At 41.7% G+C, this 23892-nt stretch overlaps 1 protein-coding gene and 1 long non-coding RNA gene across 3 annotated transcripts in view; both read left to right on the top strand.

The window, feature by feature from the left end:
- The window catches only part of LOC5515249, a 49805-nt gene extending 44197 nt beyond the window's left edge, over positions 1–5608 (top strand). Inside the window, exons 36-38 of one of the 2 annotated variants that reach the window (XM_032384890.2) lie at positions 1784–1927; positions 2275–2413; positions 3223–5608. In XM_032384890.2, the coding sequence (XP_032240781.2) occupies positions 1784–1927; positions 2275–2413; positions 3223–3227 (288 nt within the window). In that variant the 3' untranslated portion in view covers positions 3228–5608. Of the gene's footprint in view, positions 1–1783; positions 1928–2274; positions 3008–3222 lie in introns of those variants that run through there. The other variant, XM_048730931.1, reaches the window with a different exon arrangement.
- An 853-nt stretch (positions 5609–6461) lies between these two features.
- LOC125570114 overlaps positions 6462–23892 on the top strand; it is a 35829-nt gene continuing 18398 nt past the window's right edge. Inside the window, exon 1 of the long non-coding RNA XR_007312478.1 lies at positions 6462–6709. This is a non-coding gene — a long non-coding RNA (uncharacterized LOC125570114). The remainder of the gene's footprint in view (positions 6710–23892) is intronic.

The raw sequence follows: 23892 nt of genomic DNA on the forward strand, positions 1-23892 counted from the left end.
CAGTTTGCAGTATTTTATATTTTTCCACAGCAATGTCCAGTCCAGAACTACTATGATTGCGAATAATTGTACCAGAAATAAGATTAAATCGATTGCTACATGATTAATAGCCAAGGCAAAAAGCTATGTAGGGAGTAAAAACACAAGCAAAAGCATATTTTATCAAACTGCAAACATGTCAAAAACATATTATCTTTATATGTTCAATTTTGAAAAATTGCATTGTGAAACATATGCTTTTTGGATTTACTTTGATTATAACTTCAAAACAGAGAGGATGACCAAACTTTTTAGCGTGAAAGTCGATGAGGGATTTCTCACTCCAAAAAAAACTATTTATAATAATGATCAGGGTATTTCTCTACACTGTCACCATATCCCAAGTGGAAAGTTTTGCTTTTATGAGATGCACTGAAACATATAATACTGCACTGAAACATATAGTAATGCAGTGTACTTCTCTACAGAAGCTATCATGAGGGAGAAGCAGTAGATAATAAATTCTGTATAGTACTTCTATACGTTAATGCATGAACAGTAATCATTTCAATAGCTATTTTTATAGCCATAAGACCCAAATAGCTTACTTGGAAAGTACAGGAATACAGCTAGGGATGAGCACAGGGATTGCGCCCCTTCCCACTCAACCACATACAGTCTCTTTTAAAATATACTTTTTTTCATGATAACAATGCCTGCACACATCCCCTCCCCAGCTAATTGTCTGGCTGCATGAGGTGCTTTTGATAAGAACAGCCTTTGAAGGTCAGACAGACAGTGCCTTCAATAAAAAAATTCTTTTGTTTAATATGATAATACTAGAAGGAATTTATTTTTGTTCCTTTACAAACTTATAAACAGATAAATACAGAGGAACCATGAAACAAAGGGTTAGTGCTCAGCCCAGAAATTTAATAACAGGGGCGTAGCAGGGGGTGGGGTACTGGGGGCATATGCCCCCCCTCCCCCCAATATTTTCGACAATTATAAAGAAATGACCAAAAGCGGCGTGAGTGTGCCCTCCAATATTTTCGTAATGTTTCTTTATTGTGCCCCCCCCCCCCCCCCCCCCAAATCTTACGCGGCCAGCTACGGCTCTGAATAATCAGCCAATCTTTCAGTTCGAGCACTTCACTTCTCTGTAAGAACTTATATTTTATTCTTTTTTGCAAGGCCTTAACAGACAAAAAAGCGTGTAGAATGACCATCCAGATTTATGAAATTACCTTTGTTTCTTTTGATGAATAAAATAATATCGTGTTGTTACACAAATCTCATTGTCGGGGTCTAGAGGTGTGGCGTCTTGTCTTGCTCTTGCTGGCCCTTGAAGTACAACATTTAAAGCCGCATTGTCACCAGTTTACTTCCGGAGGTCCGACGGAAACCTCAACCGTTAAAAGACAAAAGAATCCATTTTAATCCGAGATATATAACAGGCCATCCGTTCTAAATTATCAATCACAACCTCAAAGAAACTTCCAAAAGACACACTGCTTTCAATATTTTGAAATATTTTTCGCGTTTTCCGTTAAAAATCATCGGAGATTGTTACGTAATCGACCGGAAGTAAACTGGTGACAATGCGGCTTTAAGGTACCACGGTTTGAAAGCACTATTTCACTCAGTGATTGTAAACTGCCTTGACTAGTTTCAAGGCTAATACGGCTCATTCTAAATTTACTCTTTGGCCCTCTTAAAATTCCCTTGGTCTTCTTATTGTTATCTAGTAATTAGGTACTAGTAAAATGGATAAAAAAATCAATAGGACTTCTTTATTTATCAGGTGGATCTGGGGAAGAGTATGGTTGTCACGGGAGTGGCAACTCAGTTTGTACAGCAGAGAACCCTGGAGCTAAAGGAATATGCCCTCGAATTCAGCCAAGACGGGACCACATGGACAATGCACAAGAATAACAGTGGGAATGTGGTAAGGGGATAAATAATTGACTTACACTACGGAATCACGTGATTTGGTGTTGCAAACTCGCGCGCGCTCCAGCATTTTGGCGGCAAAATAATTCAGCGCACACAAATCAGCCAGAAATAAAAGACAGAAAAGGCTCACGGTTGCTACTAATACTAATAAAGAATATGTAAAACAATAAAACAATGATGGTGGGGGTAATTTTGCTAACGTTATTTTGCTAATGACTGTATGTTTTGATTTAAATGATGAAGATTATTATCATTATCATTATCATTATCATTATCATTGTCATTGTCATTGTCATTATTGTGATTAAGATCATAATGAATATGTTGATCTATTTGTAGATATTCGAGGGACATCGATCTCATTTGGAGACAGTCAGGAATGATTTGGCTCAGAATATCACAGCCCGCTATGTGCGCTTGAGGCCGAGGCTGTGGGCGTACGAGTTGATGATCAAGATGGAACTGTACGGCTGTAAAGGTAAAGGCATGCACGGTCACATTCCCAGGATGAACTCAATTATAAAACGTGAACAAGTGTCCATGGCCAGCTGGGGGCACGTACGTAGCTACTGTAACAGAACGGCACGAGGCCATTCAAAGTCAAAGGGTTGCTATGATAGAAGCTTACAGCCCAGAAAATACTTGCTCCCTAAATACCTGACATTAGAATAAAAACGCGACATAAGTTGTAAAGGTATGGGTTCCCGTTCCCGCATCTTTTTCTTTTCACAGTAAAGAGAAACTCAGGATAAAATACTGAGCCTCAAAGTTTTCCCACGAAGTTCCCTACACCAAAAAAAAAAAAAAAATCCCAGGCTAAGTTTCAATAAAAGTAATACGTTAAACTCTCCGTCTGAATGCCTCTCCTAGACTGCCCCCTTTTGAACACACCGCACCATAAGGGAGTATAAGCGGAAAGGGGCTTTCGTAAAAAGCCAAAATCGTCTGTCACACCGAAATTCGACCGGTAAATTCGTTATATAAGTAATGTACTGTTTTGCGTTTATTGTCTTGTATTTTTATGAGCTTTGGGCCCTACAATTGTTTGGTTCTGATACAGGTCTCATTTGCACTATTTTTAAATAGTAATATAACCAGGTTACCGCCAGGTTACCCCTTGGGGTCACCAGTTTTATGACACTTCTACTTATACTGTTACTTTCCTTGTTGTGTCTTTAAAATGACAAAAAGACTGAGTGCAATATTTTTAAATATCTCAATTCCAACCCCTGGTGTGTAACAAATTGAGGAAAAAATTACTGAAATGCTTTTATTCTTTATTCACAGCCTAAGAGAGTCTCCGATGTACAAGAAGCAATGCTCAACTTTTTATTCTATAATATAATGTGCACAGTTCATACGTTATTCTAGCGACTTGGAGATTAGTCCAGTTACAGATAGGGGACTTGCCCTTTATGGATGTATGGATTATTTTCTAAGCTCCTGGTGGTAATTCACTTTATTAACCTTTGCCTCTTTGTTACCGTCATAAGCATTTTAAAAAGCAATTTCAGTAATCAGGTAATGACTTCTTTTCTCACGAAGTTTAAGTGCTTGAAAATTGCGAGGCGAGCTAGACATTCGGCTTGATAAAGGACTTCATTTTACACAAAGCTGTTGCAGGCCTCACAGTGTTGGGGCTAGGTACCATACGGAAATTTATACGGGTAATTTCCCTATAATTTGAAAAATAAATTAGGGCGGAGCCCGTGCCCTCAGTGCCACGCCCTACAGCCCTGAAGCAGCACACCCTTTAGCCTACTAGTAGGCTTTGATAGTTTTTCCGGCGGATTTTTTCTCCCCCCCTCCCCCTGCTGAGCGCGTTACCCAAGATGGCGGCCGTGGTATGCGAACGTCGTGTTTTCGGGGTTTTCGTGCCGGAAAAACTATCAAAGCCTACAAGTAGGCTACACACCCCTCAAAGAGTGAATCGTAAATGTTTCAAGACATAAAGACTGACCCTGTATTTGGGTCATTGTGAAAATGTAGAATATATAGACAAGGGGGACGTGAAAGTATGTTGGAACATTTATTAATTCAAACTTTTAAACGAGTGTCATCAGGCAATGTCATCAGAGATGAAAACATCTGTTGTCTAAAATAGGCTTTCTCAATATTTGCTCCGACGAAGGGCTAACGCTCGAAACGTCAGCGCAACCACTCTGTTTCACAGAGGCGTTTAACATTCCTTTTCAACCTTGTGTTGATTCATACCTTGTCTACACCACGCCTACGCAGACCACCTAGTTTTTCTACAGCTTGCCTTTAGTCTTTCTAGTTATACAATTTCTCAATATTGGCCCACGCAATAAAAGTTTGATGTTTTCTTGTGTCTAAGAGATAGGTAGCACTGCACAAGAAAATTGGTCTCCAAACACAACAGTTTTGATGGGGCTCTATATACTCTGCTGGTTATAAATGTTTGTCTTTTTTAGCGTTTCTGCTATATACATATTGATTTACATAGCTCTGGGCATCTCAGCGGTAATACAGTATAACCTCGATTTAACAAAGTACCGAGGGACTGGAGAAATGTGTTTGCTATATCTAGGGTTCGTTATATCGAGGTTCTGTTCCATACGTTTTACTCTTATTTTGGCCAGGCTGAAGGTAGGAAATTGTTAGTTATACCAAGGACTTCGTTATATAGAGGTTCGTTAAATCGGGGTTCTTCTGTAGTAGTAATAGTAGTAGTAGTAGGTAAATATCCATTATTGCACTCAGTCTTTTTGTCATTTTAAAGACACAACAAGGAAAGTAACAGTATAAGTAGAAGTGTCATAAAACTGGTGACCCCAGGGGGTAACCTGGCGGTAACCCTGGTTATAAAGAGTTGAAGACAGTCTGCCAACGCCTCGCTCTCGTGCTCAGATACCACAGGACCCCACTAACTGAAAAAACGTTGTTGTACTCTTCTTAGTAGCGCTGCTACTGAAGGTCGTCACTGTTAGCGGGTCTATTTTTCTTATTTCAGATTAATGTAATGCACCGGTTTAATGTGCCTGGCTGGAGGTAAGCGCAGGGAGAAAAAGCATGACCAATCACAGGCATACTCCAGGGCCGTAGCAGGGGTTTGGGGTACGCCTTCCCCCCCCCCTCCCCCCCCCAATTTTTTCAAAAATTATAAGGAAATGACCAGTAGGGGCGTGGCTGTGCCCCCATTGTTTTCTTAAAAGGGACCTTAAGCAAAGACGACGGCGACGGCTAGGACAACGAGATCGAAAAGGTCGCTTGGTGATCAATTATAATTTAATTGCAATGGAACAAGCAAAACATTATAGTCAGAGATAGATAAAAATAAACTAAGGACATTATTTCTACAGTAGCGAACGTGGTTAGAGGAGTTTACACTGCAAACGTCCCGCGTCCTCAATTGACCGTGAAAGTTGGAGTTTTCACGTCGTGGTTTTAGGGAAAACGGCTGAAATTTATCAGACAGAACGCATTTTCACGTGCTGCTATTGAATTCTGAATCAAATCTCATTGTTTTCTGCCGTCGTCGTCCACGTTGCCGTCGTCGCTGCTTAAGGTCCCTAATGTTTCTGTATCGTACCCCCTCCCAATAATTCGAGGCCTATGCTACGGCTATGTACACTAATCGCTAAAAGTCTGCAAGCATCATTTATTAATAACTGTTTGTTAGAATAACTCCAATAAATCACCAAAACAACAATGTTATGTGGTATTTTTCCTTATTTTTCAATGTATAACTTGGGTTGTAGTGGGTTAGATTTACTGAGAGGGTGTCTCGTAGTCACAGCCGAAAAACAGAAAAGTTTTCCTGATGTTCTTCTGAAATTGAAGTTGTGCAAGCGAGAGCAACATCAATTTTGCTGGTATTAATAAAGCAGGGCCAGTACGCAGCTCTTACAAGCTGCAATTTGATTGGGCAAATGAACAATATTCGCACCTCGACACAAAGAACGAGAAGAATAGAGACAAAAGAACTCCTTTGTAAAACAAAGATAATAGGAGACAAAGCAGCTGCGTACTTACTCATAAAGCAAGCTCAATCGATTTGGGCTTCCTGTAGAACAAGCCGCCATTCTTTGAAACAAAATCTCCCGTGTCCTCCCTGAGTAGCATACATGCGTTGCCAGCTTCGATTTGGACGGCGTTTGTCTTACTGTGTGTACCAAGATTTGGGCTCCCTTTGGAGTCCGCGATCCCCCCCCCCCCCAAACGCCCCCCCCTATAAGAATAAAGTGATTTAATCCTGAGGTCGAGCACTTCACTTCTCCGTGAGAACTAATAATACTTTTTCAGAATCGAATCTGCATCATAATCTAAAGGCAAGTCCCTTGGTCGTAGTTATTATAAATCCATTTATTCAAATGTTGGTGATAGCAACGCCACCACAAAAGTACTAGCATTTGATTGTTTCGGTCAAACCTAAGAACTAAAGATTATACAGTGATTTCATGTTTTTGTTTAATATGAATAGATGGGACAAAAGAATCCTCGGCTCTAACTCTCCTAAGGCCCGTGGGCTGTCAATAGTTCACGGCCAAGCTGAAATACCCTGGGTCGAAATAACCCATTAGTTGTGCATGCGCATGTGCCGCTGCAAGATGTCTGTTTGCTTTTATCTGATTAACATCAGAAATTTAAAGCATTTATAAGAAAGAAAAGCCACAAATTATGAGCTAACGACTACTTGAAGCTGCCAGTTGGTGCAAAAGAGAAAGACCGCGACGAATAGCGAGTGAATTAACGGCTTCATTCCACTCTACCACCGTTGAATATGGCCGGCGCAGTAAGTAATTTGATAGAGGTAAGGAAATAATTGAAATATTGCAGCTCGGAATGCAGATAGCTATCTCAGTGTTTAGGGCTGGAGGTTCTTGTCCAAGTCGTGCATTGTGATGTCAACGTTTTTTATCATGTTTTTAGTGCTCTTGTGTAAAGAATGAAGTGTGACAAGCATGTCCTGTCTATATTATTACTAGCTTATCTCCTTGTCTTTGAGATATTTTATAGTGCAGTAGATTTTAAGAGAAACATTGCTTGAATAATCATGTCTTTAAATTTAAAAAATAGAACATGACTAAAATGTGCTAAGAACAATGTGCCAATCTAAAATGGAAAACGCCATGAAACATATTTCTTTTGAATATTAAGGTAGTGGTACCTATTATCGGACAGTGCCCCATTATTGGATACTCAAAAAAAATTGTAAATATCTCAAACAATAGGAAAACATGCCGAAAAATGACAAATCGAGTCGAAAAAATAACATTCAGAAAACATGTATTCCGAAGCTTTTTACGAGTGTTTATTGTTTCGCAAAACTAGAAATAATTTTCTCTCACGCACCGCAAAATGGCGATTGAAATCCTCTTTCAATGAATACGCGAGGACGAAAAGAAGCCGTAAAAAAGTCCAAGATTTACCGAAATGGCTCCGCCATTTTGTTGTTGATCTCCCAGGATGCTATTTGGCCTCTGTTTCCTTAGACACTTCAGGATAGCTCGAATTGTTCGTACCTAACCTCGGTGCCCTATTATCGGACAGTCGAGCAATCATCGAACGATTTAACGTAAATTTGAGCGATCGATGAGCAAAGGCACATTTTGCCGTGCAGTTTGTCATGCACGTGATGCATGTGTTTTGAATCGCTTGCTACGGGGAAGAAAGAGTCTCAAACTAAAAACTATTGTGAGTTTTGCAAAGTACGTATGTCAACAATTATTGTTTGCAGTATTTTAATGAAAATGAAGCATGATTTTTCTGTTGTTTTTTTAGAAGAAATCTGCTGTCCGATAATAGGGCTAGGGTGTCCGATAATAGGGCTAGGTATCCGATAATAGGGCTTCACAACTCGTCTTACGAACGATTGTTTTCTCCCAAAATTAACCATCAAATTTTTGTTAAATTGGTCGAATTATTATGTTTAATAGTCAGTGATTTCTAGCTGTAAAATCTCAATTGTGTTTTGACTCAATTGTGTTTTGTAAGCGAGATATTCTAGCGTAAATCTAAAGTGTCCGATAATAGGTTACCATTACCTTATGTATAATATACATGTTAAATGTACATGAGTGGGAGAATTAAACTACAGACACAAACACATGCATAAGCTGCACTGTTTACTTGCTGGATTGATAGATAGATATCGTTAGATAGATATCGTTCTGAACGCCCTAGTCTTTGAGGAGCCAAACATATTTACTAAGCTCTGTGGAATTTCTTTTGGACTCGTTACGGAATAACGCATTGCGATTGTTATATCTGGTCTATTATTATTGTCCTCTCGCATTATAGTTGCTTGGTAAATTACACAGGCTTGCAGACATTTGTCATTGTGGAGGCATGCGTTTTTTCCCCTGCAGTTACAGTGCTTCTCCGTTTCAGGGTTACTGGTGATTTTGTTGGTATTTTTTAAAAGCTGTTTGTTATGGCTATCGATGATGTGTTTCGTGCTGCCTGTGAAACTATTGAATATCTTAATTGTGTTTCTGTTAAAGATCTTTCTACATAAGTAGGCTACCTTGTCTACGACATGTTTCTACTAGAGCCAAGAACTTACTGCCTATGTTAGTGCTAACATTCTTCATGTATGGGGGGATTAAACCACATTATGTTGTTGCGTGCTCTGTTCCCCCTATTGTTCCTGTGGTGTGTCTATTGAAAGCAAAGGGTGTGGTTATATCTGCTCTTGTCCAGCGCTTCTTGATACAGGGGTATCGCTTGACCGAACACGGTCTTGTCCGATGAAATGGACGCAAGTCTGCTGTTGATTCTCTCTGGAATGATCTTGATGACAATAGGTGGTTGCTTTCCCAGGGGACATACAGTGTAGGCTGGCATTTTCTTTAGTGTACGGTAGATACAAGCGGTTTGCAGTTTGAGCGTCACATTTAGAAAGTTCACTACGTTCTTGTTGGATTTGATCCTGATGCGAAGCCCCATTCCAGCCAGCAGTTTCTCTGGGCTCACATTTTGCTGAGCCCGCGAGGGATAACAGCGTTATCACAATTAAAAACAAGATATGTTTTGCACAATATTCCTACTGTAGACTACATATATTTATGACGACAAGCCTAAGAAAACGAGGAAAAAAAATGTTACTGGGACTTTTGAAGTAGAACGCGTTATCCCCGATCTCAACGCCAGTGAGGTAGGCACCCATGTTGGTGCTCATTTGTATTTGTAAACAACAGGCAAACCACAAGATTTACGCACAAGGCTTATTTCCACTAAGCCTTTATCCAACACCATATACAGAAAAACTCACACTCGTAGGCGACCACCTTGGGAACTGAGAATTGTGGTCGTTAACGGAGCTGATCTCTTACGAGAGCTCGCTCTCATAAGCGACCACTGGGCGCCAAAAACTTGAACAATAGGTGTTGGTCGCTTTTGGGAGCTTAATTAAAATGGAATCAATCGGTGATTCGATCTGTGATTCGTGATCGTGGTCGTTATCCGGGCTGGTCGCTTACAAGAGCGGTCGCTCAGAGAGCTTCGACTGTATATATTAAGGCTGTTGCATGCCATAACTGAATTCATGACATACTTAAAAGAAACTACAAGTTGCTGCTTATTTGAATTTTCAAGTCCATTTGTTTTTTTTACCTTTTTCTTTGATCTTTTCCTTGAGTTCTTTTGTGTTTAATTACCTGTACTCCTCAGATGGGTCAATACTTGTTGGATCCTCACAGTCTTCATGCACATCAGTAAAGCATCCTCTGTTGCTTTCTAGCCTGGCAAACATCACCCCAGTATTCAAGTTTGCATTATGTATATTGCGCAGGTTTCCATTCATAGTGCCATAGTTCCCATTGCCTGGTTTCTGACAAGAGAATGTCTTTTGCAGAGTCCAAATTGTTGGGTTTACTAAATAAAACTCTTTTGGCGTCCTTTTTGGAATTTTTTTTCTCATTATTTTCCTCCACACCCTGGCATGTGAATTTTTTATGCGTCCATTGATACTTACAAACATTGGAATATGATCTGCCATTGCAGAGTCCCAATTGTTTGATTTACTAAATAAAACTATTTTGGTGTCCTTGTTGGATTATCTTTCTCATTATTTTTCTCCACACCCTGGCATGTGAATTTTTTATGCATCCATTGATACTTACAAACATTGGAATATGATCTGCCATTGCAGAGTCCCAATTGTTTGATTTACTAAATAAAACTATTTTGGCGTCCTTGTTGGATTATCTTTCTCATTATTTTTTTCCACACCCTGGCATGTAATTTTTTTATGCATCTATTGATACTTACAAACATTGGAATATGATCTGCCATTGCAGAGTCCCAATTGTTTGATTTACTAAATAAAACTATTTTGGTGTCCTTGTTGGATTATCTTTTTCATTATTTTTCTCCACACCCTGGCATGTAAATTTTTTATGCATCTATTGATACTTACAAACAATGGAATATGATCTGCCATTGCATGCTTGTACAGGGTGTTACCCTAGCTCTTTCCTAAACGATTAGTTTTCCTTTTAATGAGCAAAAGAGATCAATCCACTTTTTATTATAGATAATAGCAAATTCTTCCCAAATGTTTTTGAACAGTAGCAAATGTTTCTGGTCACAGGAGGCAATTTATTTATCAGCTGCTTCTTTGTTGGACCTAAAAGACTGGTAAATTCCTTTATTCTGTTCTGAGAGTAATAACACTAATATTTAATGAGGGAGCCTACATCGCTGAAGCGGTTTTTAGAAGGGCCCTAACTTAAATATAAAATAAATATAATATAAAAATGATTTTAAATTATTAAAGATACAGTATATACAAGAAGTGGTTTAAGATTGTCACAACTAAGTATTTACAAATAATGTTTAAAATTTGCTAAAGATTGACAGTCCCTGACCGCAGCAGGCAGTTCATTTCACTCAGTGGATGCATAGTACAAAACAGTTTGTTTACCCCAGATAGTTTTGATCTTGGGAAGGCGAAAATTGCTATTATTTATTGTGTTATAATTATCAACATCGCTATTTCTTGAAAAAATGTTAAAATCGAAATTTACAAAATTATTTGTAAATAAGTATTAAACCAGTTCTCATAAAATTTCACTTAGAAGTACTGCTATGGTCAGCATTGTAGGTTGTGGCAGCTTTTTTTGCCTTCTGAAGCACAGATTTAGTTGGCTTAAACTTATAGCAATGGGTGTGGTTGAAATAATTGGTCTTGCAAGTAAGGATGGAGGGCAGTGTTGTTGTATTTGACAAGCTGCCTCTATATTTAGTTTTATTTTTCTCAACAGTTGAAAAAATACGCTCTTCAGCAGCATTGCTGTGAGGCAGAACAAGGACATACTGTGCCACTTGTGCCAGCAGACCAAACCTGAGGCCATTTTTGCCCTCCATTTTTCCCAGATACATCCATATGTGATCGATACGTGAAAGATCAGAAAGCTGACTGTCATTGCCCAGAGCCTGATACGCACAAAACTCATCATACAGAGCATCCATTTTTCCTTCCATGGCAGCTTCCAGTGTGGGAAATTTAGAAATGAAAAATTGAACACTGTCAAATGTTTGGTTTGCACGTTCATGAAAGTTCAGAAACTCAGCATGTTTGAGCAAAGGATCTTTCAATGGAAAATTTTTGCATGCATACTGTAATGAAGCTGTCATGAATTTTCGACAATCTTGTGCAAGTTTCTTCTCCTCTTCTGGCAAAAGATTATGCTTCTGCATGGTAGTCCTTGTGGTGAAGCCAATCATGACATCTTTTGGTGATAGGAATAAGTCTTCATTCTCGAAGTTCATGCTAGCTCTATCATCCAGGTCCTTGTCCTTGTACGATGTTGCCAGCATGCACCTTCCAAGGAGCTTTTGCAGGAAATCGGATAAGCCTTGCCGCAAGCAGTGAATCTGAGGTTCTTCCCCCTGCAACTGCTTGTTGAGCTCACTGAAGACTGGCAGAATTGACTGAAAAAACATGAGATGAATCTCTGTTTTAGGGTCAGCAAAGTATTCCCTCAGCCTACACAATCGCTTGTCTGATCTTAATTCGGGCTGACTAGCAAAATAACTCTGCAGGGAAGGGTACTGTTTTAGCACCCGGGATACGCACAACTCCCTGCTTAACCACCGTGTGGCCCCATATTTCAGGATCTTCCTGTAATCTTGGTCACAGAAGTCACAAAAATCTTTCAGGGAGGCCTGACGCTTGGTGCTGTTGTCGAAGTAATAGTAGATGTCCACCAAGAAATCACCAAGGTCAAACCCTGCAGCCTCCGCATATGCCTTGGCTCCATAGCTGGCTGTGTTGTGCACAATGTGGCATGGGCATCCAAAAGTGTAAACACTTGCATTTTTTCTTTCAAAATGTCTGTACAGGCCATTGTGCTTGCCCATGTTGACAGAGGCATTGTCAAGACTAAGTCCAATCACATTTTCCCATGGAACCTCATAATCTCGAAATACATCACTGACAGAATTGAAAATACCTTGAGCAGTACAGTCAGATATCAGGCACATATGCCAGAACTGAGATGCCACTTCACCTCGATTTACATCATATATGCGCACCACAAGAGGATACATGCTTGCTGTTCCTGTGTCACTGCTGCCATCAATAGCCAAGCTGAATGGCTGTGTCTTGATGTACTGTACCACAGGGTCCAACATTTCAGGAGCCAGGGCATAGTTTACAATGGCAGCTGTTTTCGTTGGAGCACAACCATACTTTTTGGCAATTTCACTGTCTGGAAACATCTTTCTAAACAACTCTCCAGCATGTGCAGTTGACTCAAATGGCAGATTGTGCTCTAGTATGTACCCTGTGTAGAGTACCTCTGCGTTTGTTACAGCATCTTTTTGCTTGTCGGCCACAAAGAATGACTTTACTGACTTGTGTTCTGAGGTTGTTTTTGAAGCACGCTTATGCTCTGTCCCTGCAAGATGGCGATCCACATCCCTCTTTCCCTGGTGGCAGACAGAGAAACTTGCATCACACACCTGTAATAATAATATGTATGAGTAAAAGACATGCTATATATGATAATCACCTGAAGTGATTCAGTTATAAAATTATGTTTTTAATATTATATAAAATTTTATATACGCCTAGTATACATGTACATATATATATTTTCATGCAACTTATAGTTACTCAGTCTGTGTAATTATTAAAACTATAACTGAATGTATAATCATAAAGTGTATGAATTAATTTATTGTAATAAATTACTATTTATCATATTTATGTATTGTCAAAAAATATTCAGTTACTTTCAATATCAACACTTTTAAAAATCGTCTGACAAACACCATATATATCTAAATGCCTGACAGTTTCTGAATAAGTTCAGATGAGAGAAATAAATAAGCTCTAAGGATTCTACTATCTCACACCTTCTACATTAAAACCAGTTTTCCCATCACCTTTATAAGCAATTTATAGAAAAAATAAGATGAAAGAATATATGTAATTGTAAATAACCCAATAACCACATATTTACAATGAATATCCTGCTGGACCAATACTTACTCCCATATTAGGTACATATTATTATATATTTATAAAATGAGAAAAATACAGAAAGAAATTCTTGACACAGAAATAGCAAAAAAAATAACCTTTCTTTCTACCTGTGAATGTCCCTGTTTGAAAAATATATTCCACATATTATAATATCACTTTTACACTTAATGTTCATAATGAAAGAGCTTGCATCTTCAGTGTAGATTCAGAGTTTTATCACTGATTTGCATAAATATTATGTAAAGACATATAGCAATTATTTCACTTCAAAAGACCTGTCTATAGGAATATTGTACTGGATTTTTTATTTTACATGTTGTATATTTCTGTATAATATTAGATCTACTTTTGCAGGTCTATAAACATAAATGTTTATTTATAAATTATAAATTTAAGATATATATAGATCTACATGTAGATATATGCTTTGACACTCTGACAGGCCTATAACAGACCTGACCATAATTGACATTGTAATAGATCTAGAGTAAATAGTAGATTCTATGTTTACTACTGCCGCCTGTATGTTATTATACTAACCGTGCAGTGTGCTTTATGTGGCTGGCCTTTCACACTCTGGATACAAGGAAACAGCCGTGACCATTCGCGATTAAAAACCGTTTTGGAATGCAACCTTTTTTTCTTCTTCGGTGGTGATTTACTAGGGTCAGCATAATCATTATCTTCAATTTCAGCAATGTCGGAGTCAATAACCTTCAAAGTCTACATCACGATCGCACTCACTACTGACACTGGATCTACTTGACCCTTCTTTTATTCTATCAGACATTGTCAACTTTAGTTATCAACTTTATATTAACAGATTCTAGACTTATGAAGTTGTGGAAAATTGGGAAAAAACGTCAAAATACCTGCAAATATTAAGAGACTAAACACATGTGTGAAACTAGCGTAAACAAGTTACAAAGCAATGTGTTTCCGCCAAATACAGCATTTAAAAAAGCTTTCCTGGTTGGCTCTGACTCTTTGGTTTTGATCGGGTATTCGTACCAAGACGTAGGGGCCTAAAGTGGTGTGGTAGTGAGGTGGGTGTAATCGTATGGTATGGTGATGTTGGATGGTGATGGTGAGGGATGGCTAGTAAGGTAATGTGGAGTGGAGATGGTAGTAATGTAATTACGGTGGGGAGGTGGATAGGTTAGACTAGTAGGTGGTGGAGGGTGGTTGAAAGATAAAGTGGGACTTTAGAATAGGTTGTGGTAGTGTGCGGTGGGTAGGTGAAAAAGCAAAAAAATAATAATAATAATATGGTGTGGTATGGAGATGACTAATGGCTGTGTTGGTGGGTGAAAAAATTGGTATGGTGTATAGGTGAGAGTGGTTGTGAGGGGGATGTGGAGTAGAAGAGGCTTATAATTAAGTGTGATGGGTCTATGTGTTTTAAAATGGTGGTGGTGCGGGGGACGATTAAAATTTGTGAGGTTGTGGTATAAATGTGGGTGGTAATGTATCGTGATGTTAGGTGATCGTAAGGTGTTGGTTTGTGGGTAGGTAGGGTGGGTGATAGGGTGTGGTTGTTTGTAGTAGGGTTTTGTGCTGTGGGGTAAATGTTTGTATGGTGTGGTGTTGGAGGGAGCGCTGGTTGTAGGACTAGTGGCTGCTGTAGGGTGTGGTTGGTTTGCTGTGTTGTAGGGTGAGTAGTGTTGTGGCCATGGGAAGGGGGGGGGTTGTGGTTTTTGTGTTGGCAGGGGTCTGGCTTGTATAGGGTGTGTTAGGTGTGTTTGTTTTAGGTGAGAGTGTAGGAAAATGTGAGGGGGGGAGGAGGAAGTGCATGTGTAGGTGTGTGGGGCTTAGGTGGGTGTTGGTGTTGTGCTGGGGTATGGAATAATCGTGGTGGGTTGTATGATGGCGTGGTATGGGTGAAGTTGGTATGGGGCTGTTTGTGGGGTAAGGAATGAGGGGGTGCTTGTTGTGTGGTAGGTGGGTGGTTGGGTGCGGGTGATTCGAGTAGGGGGGTACTTGGGTGGTTAGCCAGTTATGAGGGGGGAGAGAAAGGGGGTTGTGACATGTATAGAGCTGGGTGGTAGTAGTGGGTAGGTATGTTGTGTGGTAAGGATAGAGTAAGATTTAATTTGTGAGAGGGATGTGGGTATGTATGTGTTTGTACTATGTGTAGGAGGGAAGGTGGCTGTAGGCGGGGTGGTTGTGTGTTTTTTGGGCGTGTGGTGTTGGGGTAGTGGGGTAGTGTGGGGGTCTGTATGCCTAGGGGTGGTGGTAGTGGCATGTTGGGGTGTAGTTGAGGTGTGTAGGTGGGGTAAGGGGTGTGGGGTATAGGGGAGGAGTGTGCTAGTGGTGTGAGGTGGGTGTGGGTAGTGGAGGGTTTGGGGGTGAGGTGTGTTAGTGTGGGAGTAGGTGGGGAGTGTGGCGGTGTGGTGGGGGGGGGGGGTCGGGGCGTGGAGGTGTGGGAGGGGGTACGTCTTGGGATCACAGATTGTGATACAGCACTTTCCCCGTATGGTACATAACTTTTTGGTTTTGATCGGGTATTCGTACCAAGACGTAGGGGCCTAAAGTGGTGTGGTAGTGAGGTGGGTGTAATCGTATGGTATGGTGATGTTGGATGGTGATGGTGAGGGATGGCTAGTAAGGTAATGTGGAGTGGAGATGGTAGTAATGTAATTACGGTGGGGAGGTGGATAGGTTAGACTAGTAGGTGGTGGAGGGTGGTTGAAAGATAAAGTGAGACTTTAGAATAGGTTGTGGTAGTGTGCGGTGGGTAGGTGAAAAAGCAAAAAAATAATAATAATAATATGGTGTGGTATGGAGATGACTAATGGCTGTGTTGGTGGGGGAAAAATTGGTACGGTGTATAGGTAAGAGTGGTGGTGAGGGAGATGTGGAGTAGATGTATTTGTGGGAACTACTAGGTATGAAATAGTATATCATGACCATTACTATGACAATATAGAGTATGAATCTAATGCCTAAATGATGTAAAAAATGAACAGGAAATATGTCCAAAAAGTGTACAAAAAACACCAAAAATAATAGAATAGTTTCTATTACAGCGAAAGTAATTGTAAAATAAATTGTAGCGCAGAAATATTATAAGAAATAATATTATAAGACTAAAGAAAACAAAGAAAACTAACTTTTCTGGGTTAAGAATAGAACGGAAGTGACGTAGCACTTATGCATATTCGGTAAGTTAATTATGCGACCAATTTTAGAACGAACGAACGCTTTGACACAAGCCGATGCGTTACCATGAAATAGATAAGTTCATGCTTAATGCATAATGCTTAAATGTTAGACCCTATTAAAGCTTGCGCTTATTTCTAGGGGGCGCCAAGGTATTATAGGCGGCGAAGGTGGCCAGGGATCCGTAAGGATCTTAAGACTGGCAGTGCACTTGATTTAAAGGAGTCAATCGACGAGGACTCGATAACCTCGGAGGGAAGCAAGTTCCAAGTCCTGATAGTTCTAGGAAAAAAAGAGTATGAGTGGGAAAGTACATTGGACTGAATCTGGTTATATTTAGAGGAGTTTGTTCTGGACGGTCGAAGGTTTGGCTGAAATTGTTGAGGTAGAGCAATGTTCACTAAATTGTTGCGGATTTTATAGAAGAGGCATAGTTGGGCGAGCTGACGTCGCACTTCAAGCGAGTCCCAATTCAGGGATTTAACAAGGTCAGATGAGCTTGCCCTGGGGTCGTAGGTACCAGTAACGAAACGCGCCGCATTTTTCTGCACTTGTTCTAATTTGTTGATGTCTCTATCCGTGAAGGGGTTCCATACTGGAGAAGCATATTCCATGACCGGTCTTATCATTGAAAAGTACGCACGTTCCTTTACACTCTGAGAACAGGGTTTGAGGGTACGTCGTAATAATCCAAGAGTCTTGTTGGCTTTCAAAGAGACTTTACAACAATGCCTACTCCAGCGGAGATCGTGTGCTACGCGGATCCCTAGATAGTCATGCTCGTCTGTAGAATTCAGGAGCTGGGAGTCTAGAGAGTAGTTGAACAAGCTGCTATTTCTCTTCAAGGTGATCGGCAGTAATTGGCATTTAGAGGCATTAAACTCCATCTGCCAAGTCCGAGCCCAGGCTTCAAGGTTGCAAAGATCGTGTTGGAGGGACACATGGTCAGCTGGAGATCGAATGGTCCTGTAGACCACTGTGTCATCTGCAAATAGGCGAGTTACCGAGCTGCATTGGTCAACAATGTCGTTAATGAACACAAGAAAGAGGGTTGGGCCAAGCACGGTCCCCTGGGGGACACCTGATGTCACAGGAACCTGACTGGAATGGGACCCGTCAACTACTACGAACTGATTTCGGTTGTTTAGAAAGGCTTCAATCCAACCAAGAGTCTTTCCACGTATGCCACAGTGATGTAGTTTATGGGATAGCTTTGCGTGGGACACCTTGTCGAAGGCCTTGCTAAAGTCGAGCATAATGGCATCTACCTGGCCATGAGAATTAAGTGTGCTGCCCCAGTCATGTGTAGCAAGAATCAATTGAGTCTCACAGGAGAAACCGCTGCGGAAGCCATGTTGCAGGTCTGACAGGATATTAAAAGCAGATAGATGTTTGTTTAAATGGCTTAGCACAATGTGTTCCATGACTTTACAGGAGAGGCACGTAAGAGAGATAGGGCGGTAATTGCCGGGGTTGTCACGGTTATCCTTCTTGTGGACTGGGACTACTTTGGCGGTAGACCAGTCTTGAGGGAGCGTCCCCTTATCGTAACTCTGTTGGAAGATGATGCATAACATGTTGGCTAGGTAGTTTGACAAGTCGTGTAGGATGCGTGCTGGAAGTTCATCAGGGCCTGAGGCCTTGCATGTCTGCATATTGTCTAGTTGTTTTTTAATGCCAGTAGGGGTGAAAATGATATCACTAATATGCGGAAACGGGCTTGGGCCAAGTCCAGGGAGAACTCCGTCGTCCACAGTGAACACACTTTGGAACTGCTTGTTGAGAACCTGAGCTTTGTCGCGCGGGGATATGGAGACACCCCGTGAATGATGCGAATTTGCACGGAAAATATGTGTATTGATGGAGTTACATGAAAGACAAAGGGTTCTAACAGCGATGGCAAAAGGTTAGAGTGTAGAATGATGCCGCACGTGTTATAGGAACGGAGATAATTGCTTGTTTAAACTCGAGTGACCTCGTGCCTGACCCGATGAGTGAACTGTTAGTAAAGCAATTCACAAAGCAGAAACTAGCTTGGAGTTGTGTATAAGAACAAAATCATTCTCCAGAAAAGAACGCAAAACAGACCTAACAGATCTCCCCCATACACAATGAGGCCGCATGTGCCACAGGAACGGAGATAATTGTTTGCTAAAACTCGAGTGGCCTCGTGCCTGATTCGATGAATAAATTGTAAGTGAAGCAATTAACAAAGCGGAAACCAGCTTAAAAATGTGTATCGGAACAAAACCATTCTACAGGAAAGAATGCAAACAAAAACTTAAATGATTGTAATAAACGGAGAAGTTATTGTGTAAGGTTATGTTCGGGTGGTTAAGATTATGGGTTATGAGACTACGGGTTAAGGTTGTTATGAGAGATGGGGTTGATAATAAAACGACATGAGAGTTATGAATGAAGGGTTTTTTTTTGTTTAGTAGAGAAGGTGGTTAGTAAATATGGTATTATGTGGAGATTAAAACAGTTAAAATCGGAAGCTTGTTGCTAGTGTTGTGTAGCGGATGTGGAGAGGTGATGGCGGCTTAATAAAATCTGATAAAGGGGGGTAATGTGAGTGTGAACAGAATGATAAGCAGGGATATTGTGAAAAGACTGTGTAGTGTTTATGGGAAAGTGTGTTGTGTGTAGGGTGGGAAAGTAATGTGTAGGATAAGAGAAAGAAAAGTGTTTGGATTGTAGGGAGGAAATGGTGAGCGGTAATGGGGAGGGTGAGGTATGTGTGGAGGTATGTATCTAATGAAGTGTGTAAATGGTATGACTGACAGGCGAAATTAAACAACAACAGAGACCGAATGAGTGTTGCGAAAACGCCGAGAAAAGATAAAAAATTCTGTAGCGGTGAAAGGGTGTATTGCGGACAATGGAAATTGATGCTAGTAAAACGGCGAGAAGAAGACGAAGCAGGGGCGCGGGAGGCGACAAAGGGAGCGCGGTGAGAGTGGAGATGACGCTGAAACGTTAACAAGACAGGAAGGATAGTTTTCCCCAGATGAAGCGATAATCGGTGGTAAGAGATAAGGGGAAAAGGCAAAGGCACGAAGAAAACAACCGGCATGTATATGCAAAATGGACATAACAAAATAAACCAATAAGACAAAAGTGTGTAGGTCATTTCAAAGAGCTCTGCGAAATGTAGAACTAAAGGCATGTAACGCCAACCAAGACTTCTCTTCAGGGGGCGAGGTCTGTTGGTTGGTCATATACGAACCTGGAGATGAAAGCGGGGGGACTTAGGGGGAAGCTAGGGGAAAACCGGCGATGATGGTGGGAGTAAAAGGGGAAAAAACTAGGGAGATGATTCGTATATGAAGCGTGTTTCGAATGATAAGGCCCTCATCACCCGCCCCTACACGCTCGTTAGTAATGCCTCTAGTGAAGCGTGGTGCATGCAATTGCCAAACCTGTGTATCGCCTGGCTTCGCCTGAGTACATGGCTTGGTCTGAAAAGTAAAAAGTAGCGCGCAGGGGAATGAGGTAAAGAGAAAAAAAGAATAGAGGCTGAGCTAGGAGGGGGGAGTGTGTAGTGGATAAAATGGTGCATGTGGTGGTCCTGGCTAGTGGCTGTATGTGGTGGATAAAATGATAAATAAGTGTGGGAACTTATGCATGTAGCGGGAAGGGGAGAGAATACGGGTGTCTTGATGTGATAGCTAGTATGTAGGATGTGTGGGAAGGAGGGTGTACATACCCGAGATGTGTATTCGCGGTTCTTGGTTTGTCTGTCTTGCAGGTATTCCGTATGTAGCGAAGTGAGGGGTTATGAGGGGATTGCGCTCGTGGTTATACGGGTATTAGATGAAAATAGATATCACTGTTTCCGTTTCCGGTTATTGTACATCCGGGTATTTATTGAATTGGTTGCGGTTTGGTTTACAAAATGGGCTAAATACGGCGGATGAATACAACGAATGATTATGTTATTGTGCGGGAATATCATGGAAGTGTTCTGTGCTAGAAACTGAGGGGACTGCGCTCGTGGTTATACGAGTATTAGATGAAAATAGATGTCGCTGTTTCCGGTTTCGGCCATTGTACAACCGGGTATTTATTAAATTGGTTGTGGTTTGGTTAACAGAACCGGCAAAATATGGCGGATGAATAAAACTTTTTGGTTTGGGTCGGGTATTCGTACCAAGACGTAGGGGCCTTTACCTTTAACCTTTAAATACAATAATTGCCACTAGCGAGCTAATCCGGCAATGAGGGGCAGCGTACCAACTACCCATGCACATACTACGGTTGATAATAAATAAATAATAAATAAAACAAAAGAAACAATAAATGAATGAATAAATAAATAAATAAACGTAACAATTCGATAAGATGATGAGATAACAATACACATGTACATGGGTAGTATGGCGACTAAATCATTGCCGGGCCAGCTCGCCAGTGACGGCTATCTTAAATTCATCGACAGAGCTGAGGTCTAGCATTTGTTGGGGCAGAGAGTTCCAAACGGGGATAGTTCTTGAAAAGAAGGAGTATTTGAATTGGTTTATACTGGGAGGCGGGAGTGTAAGTTGGCGTGTGTTCCTGACGCTTGACCTGGTTGCGTAGGAACCAGGTTTGCGAATTACATCACTCGGGAAATCGATTTTTACTAGCCCGTGGTGGATCTTATAAAACATGACAGAGTCGAATACTGTTCGCCTAAGTTCTAGCTGGTGCCATCCTAGGTGTGTCAGCATATTCGTGACGCTGCTATGCCTTCCGTAGTCGTTGCACACAAATCTGGCAGCGCGGCGTTGTACAGATTCAACTTTTTGAATGTCCTTCTTAGTGTGGGGGCTCCATGCTTCCGTCCCGTACTCCACCAGTGGCCGTACCAGCGCCTTGTAGGCTTGCTCTTTAACCGCAGCTGGGCAGGAAGATAAATTTCTTTGTAGGATACCCAGTACTGCGTTAGCCTTCTTCTTGACTTCCTCCGTGTGCTTTGACCAATTGAGAGATGTAGAAATGTGGACTCCAAGGTATTTTTGAACGCTAACCCCCTCCAGTGTGGTTCCACACAAATGGTATGGGAACTGGGACTTGTCGCGTTTTAAAGTGATGGTCATGACGTAACATTTTTTGGGCGCAAACTTCATCTGCCACTGTTCTGCCCATCGTTCAAGGTGGTGAAGCCTGGGGGGTATAGTGTGGGGTATAGGGGAGGAGTGTGCTAGTGGTGTGAGGTGGGTGTGGGAGGGTGTGGGTAGTGGAGGGTTTGGGGGGTGAGGTGTGTTAGTGTGGGAGTAGGTGGGGAGTGTGGCGGTGTGGTGGGGGGGGGGTCGGGGCGTGGAGGTGTGGGAGGGGGTACGTCTTGGGATCACAGATTGTGATACAGCACTTTCCCCGTATGGTACATAACTTTTTGGTTTTGATCGGGTATTCGTACCAAGACGTAGGGGCCTAAAGTGGTGTGGTAGTGAGGTGGGTGTAATCGTATGGTATGGTGATGTTGGATGGTGATGGTGAGGGATGGCTAGTAAGGTAATGTGGAGTGGAGATGGTAGTAATGTAATTACGGTGGGGAGGTGGATAGGTTAGACTAGTAGGTGGTGGAGGGTGGTTGAAAGATAAAGTGGGACTTTAGAATAGGTTGTGGTAGTGTGCGGTGGGTAGGTGAAAAAGCAAAAAAATAATAATAATAATATGGTGTGGTATGGAGATGACTAATGGCTGTGTTGGTGGGTGAAAAAATTGGTATGGTGTATAGGTGAGAGTGGTTGTGAGGGGGATGTGGAGTAGAAGAGGCTTATAATTAAGTGTGATGGGTCTATGTGTTTTAAAATGGTGGTGGTGCGGGGGACGATTAAAATTTGTGAGGTTGTGGTATAAATGTGGGTGGTAATGTATCGTGATGTTAGGTGATCGTAAGGTGTTGGTTTGTGGGTAGGTAGGGTGGGTGATAGGGTGTGGTTGTTTGTAGTAGGGTTTTGTGCTGTGGGGTAAATGTTTGTATGGTGTGGTGTTGGAGGGAGCGCTGGTTGTAGGACTAGTGGCTGCTGTAGGGTGTGGTTGGTTTGCTGTGTTGTAGGGTGAGTAGTGTTGTGGCCATGGGAAGGGGGGGGGGGGGTTGTGGTTTTTGTGTTGGCAGGGGTCTGGCTTGTATAGGGTGTGTTAGGTGTGTATGTTTTAGGTGAGAGTGTAGGAAAATGTGAGGGGGGGAGGAGGAAGTGCATGTGTAGGTGTGTGGGGCTTAGGTGGGTGTTGGTGTTGTGCTGGGGTATGGAATAATCGTGGTGGGTTGTATGATGGCGTGGTATGGGTGAAGTTGGTATGGGGCTGTTTGTGGGGTAAGGAATGAGGGGGTGCTTGTTGTGTGGTAGGTGGGTGGTTGGGTGCGGGTGATTCGAGTAGGGGGGTACTTGGGTGGTTAGCCAGTTATGAGGGGGGAGAGAAAGGGGGTTGTGACATGTATAGAGCTGGGTGGTAGTGGTGGGTAGGTATGTTGTGTGGTAAGGATAGAGTAAGATTTAATTTGTGAGAGGGATGTGGGTATGTATGTGTTTGTACTATGTGTAGGAGGGAAGGTGGCTGTAGGCGGGGTGGTTGTGTGTTTTTTGGGCGTGTGGTGTTGGGGTAGTGGGGTAGTGTGGGGGTCTGTATGCCTAGGGGTGGTGGTAGTGGCATGTTGGGGTGTAGTTGAGGTGTGTAGGTGGGGTAAGGGGTGTGGGGTATAGGGGAGGAGTGTGCTAGTGGTGTGAGGTGGGTGTGGGAGGGTGTGGGTAGTGGAGGGTTTGGGGGGTGAGGTGTGTTAGTGTGGGAGTAGGTGGGGAGTGTGGCGGTGTGGTGGGGGGGGGGGGGTCGGGGCGATTTACATCATATATGCGCACCACAAGAGGATACATGCTTGCTGTTCCTGTGTCACTGCTGCCATCAATAGCCAAGCTGAATGGCTGTGTCTTGATGTACTGTACCACAGGGTCCAACATTTCAGGAGCCAGGGTATAGTTTACAATGGCAGCTGTTTTCGTTGGAGCACAACCATACTTTTTGGCAATTTCACTGTCTGGAAACATCTTTCTAAACAACTCTCCAGCATGTGCAGTTGACTCAAATGGCAGATTGTGCTCTAGTATGTACCCTGTGTAGAGTACCTCTGCGTTTGTTACAGCATCTTTTTGCTTGTCGGCCACAAAGAATGACTTTACTGACTTGTGTTCTGAGGTTGTTTTTGAATCACGCTTATGCTCTGTCCCTGCAAGATGGCGATCCACATCCCTCTTTCCCTGGTGGCAGACAGAGAAACTTGCATCACACACCTGTAATAATAATATGTATGAGTAAAAGACATGCTATATATGATAATCACCTGAAGTGATTCAGTT

This window comes from Nematostella vectensis, chromosome 8 (assembly GCF_932526225.1).
Source record: "Nematostella vectensis chromosome 8, jaNemVect1.1, whole genome shotgun sequence".
NCBI classification, from domain to species: Eukaryota; Metazoa; Cnidaria; class Anthozoa; order Actiniaria; family Edwardsiidae; genus Nematostella; species Nematostella vectensis.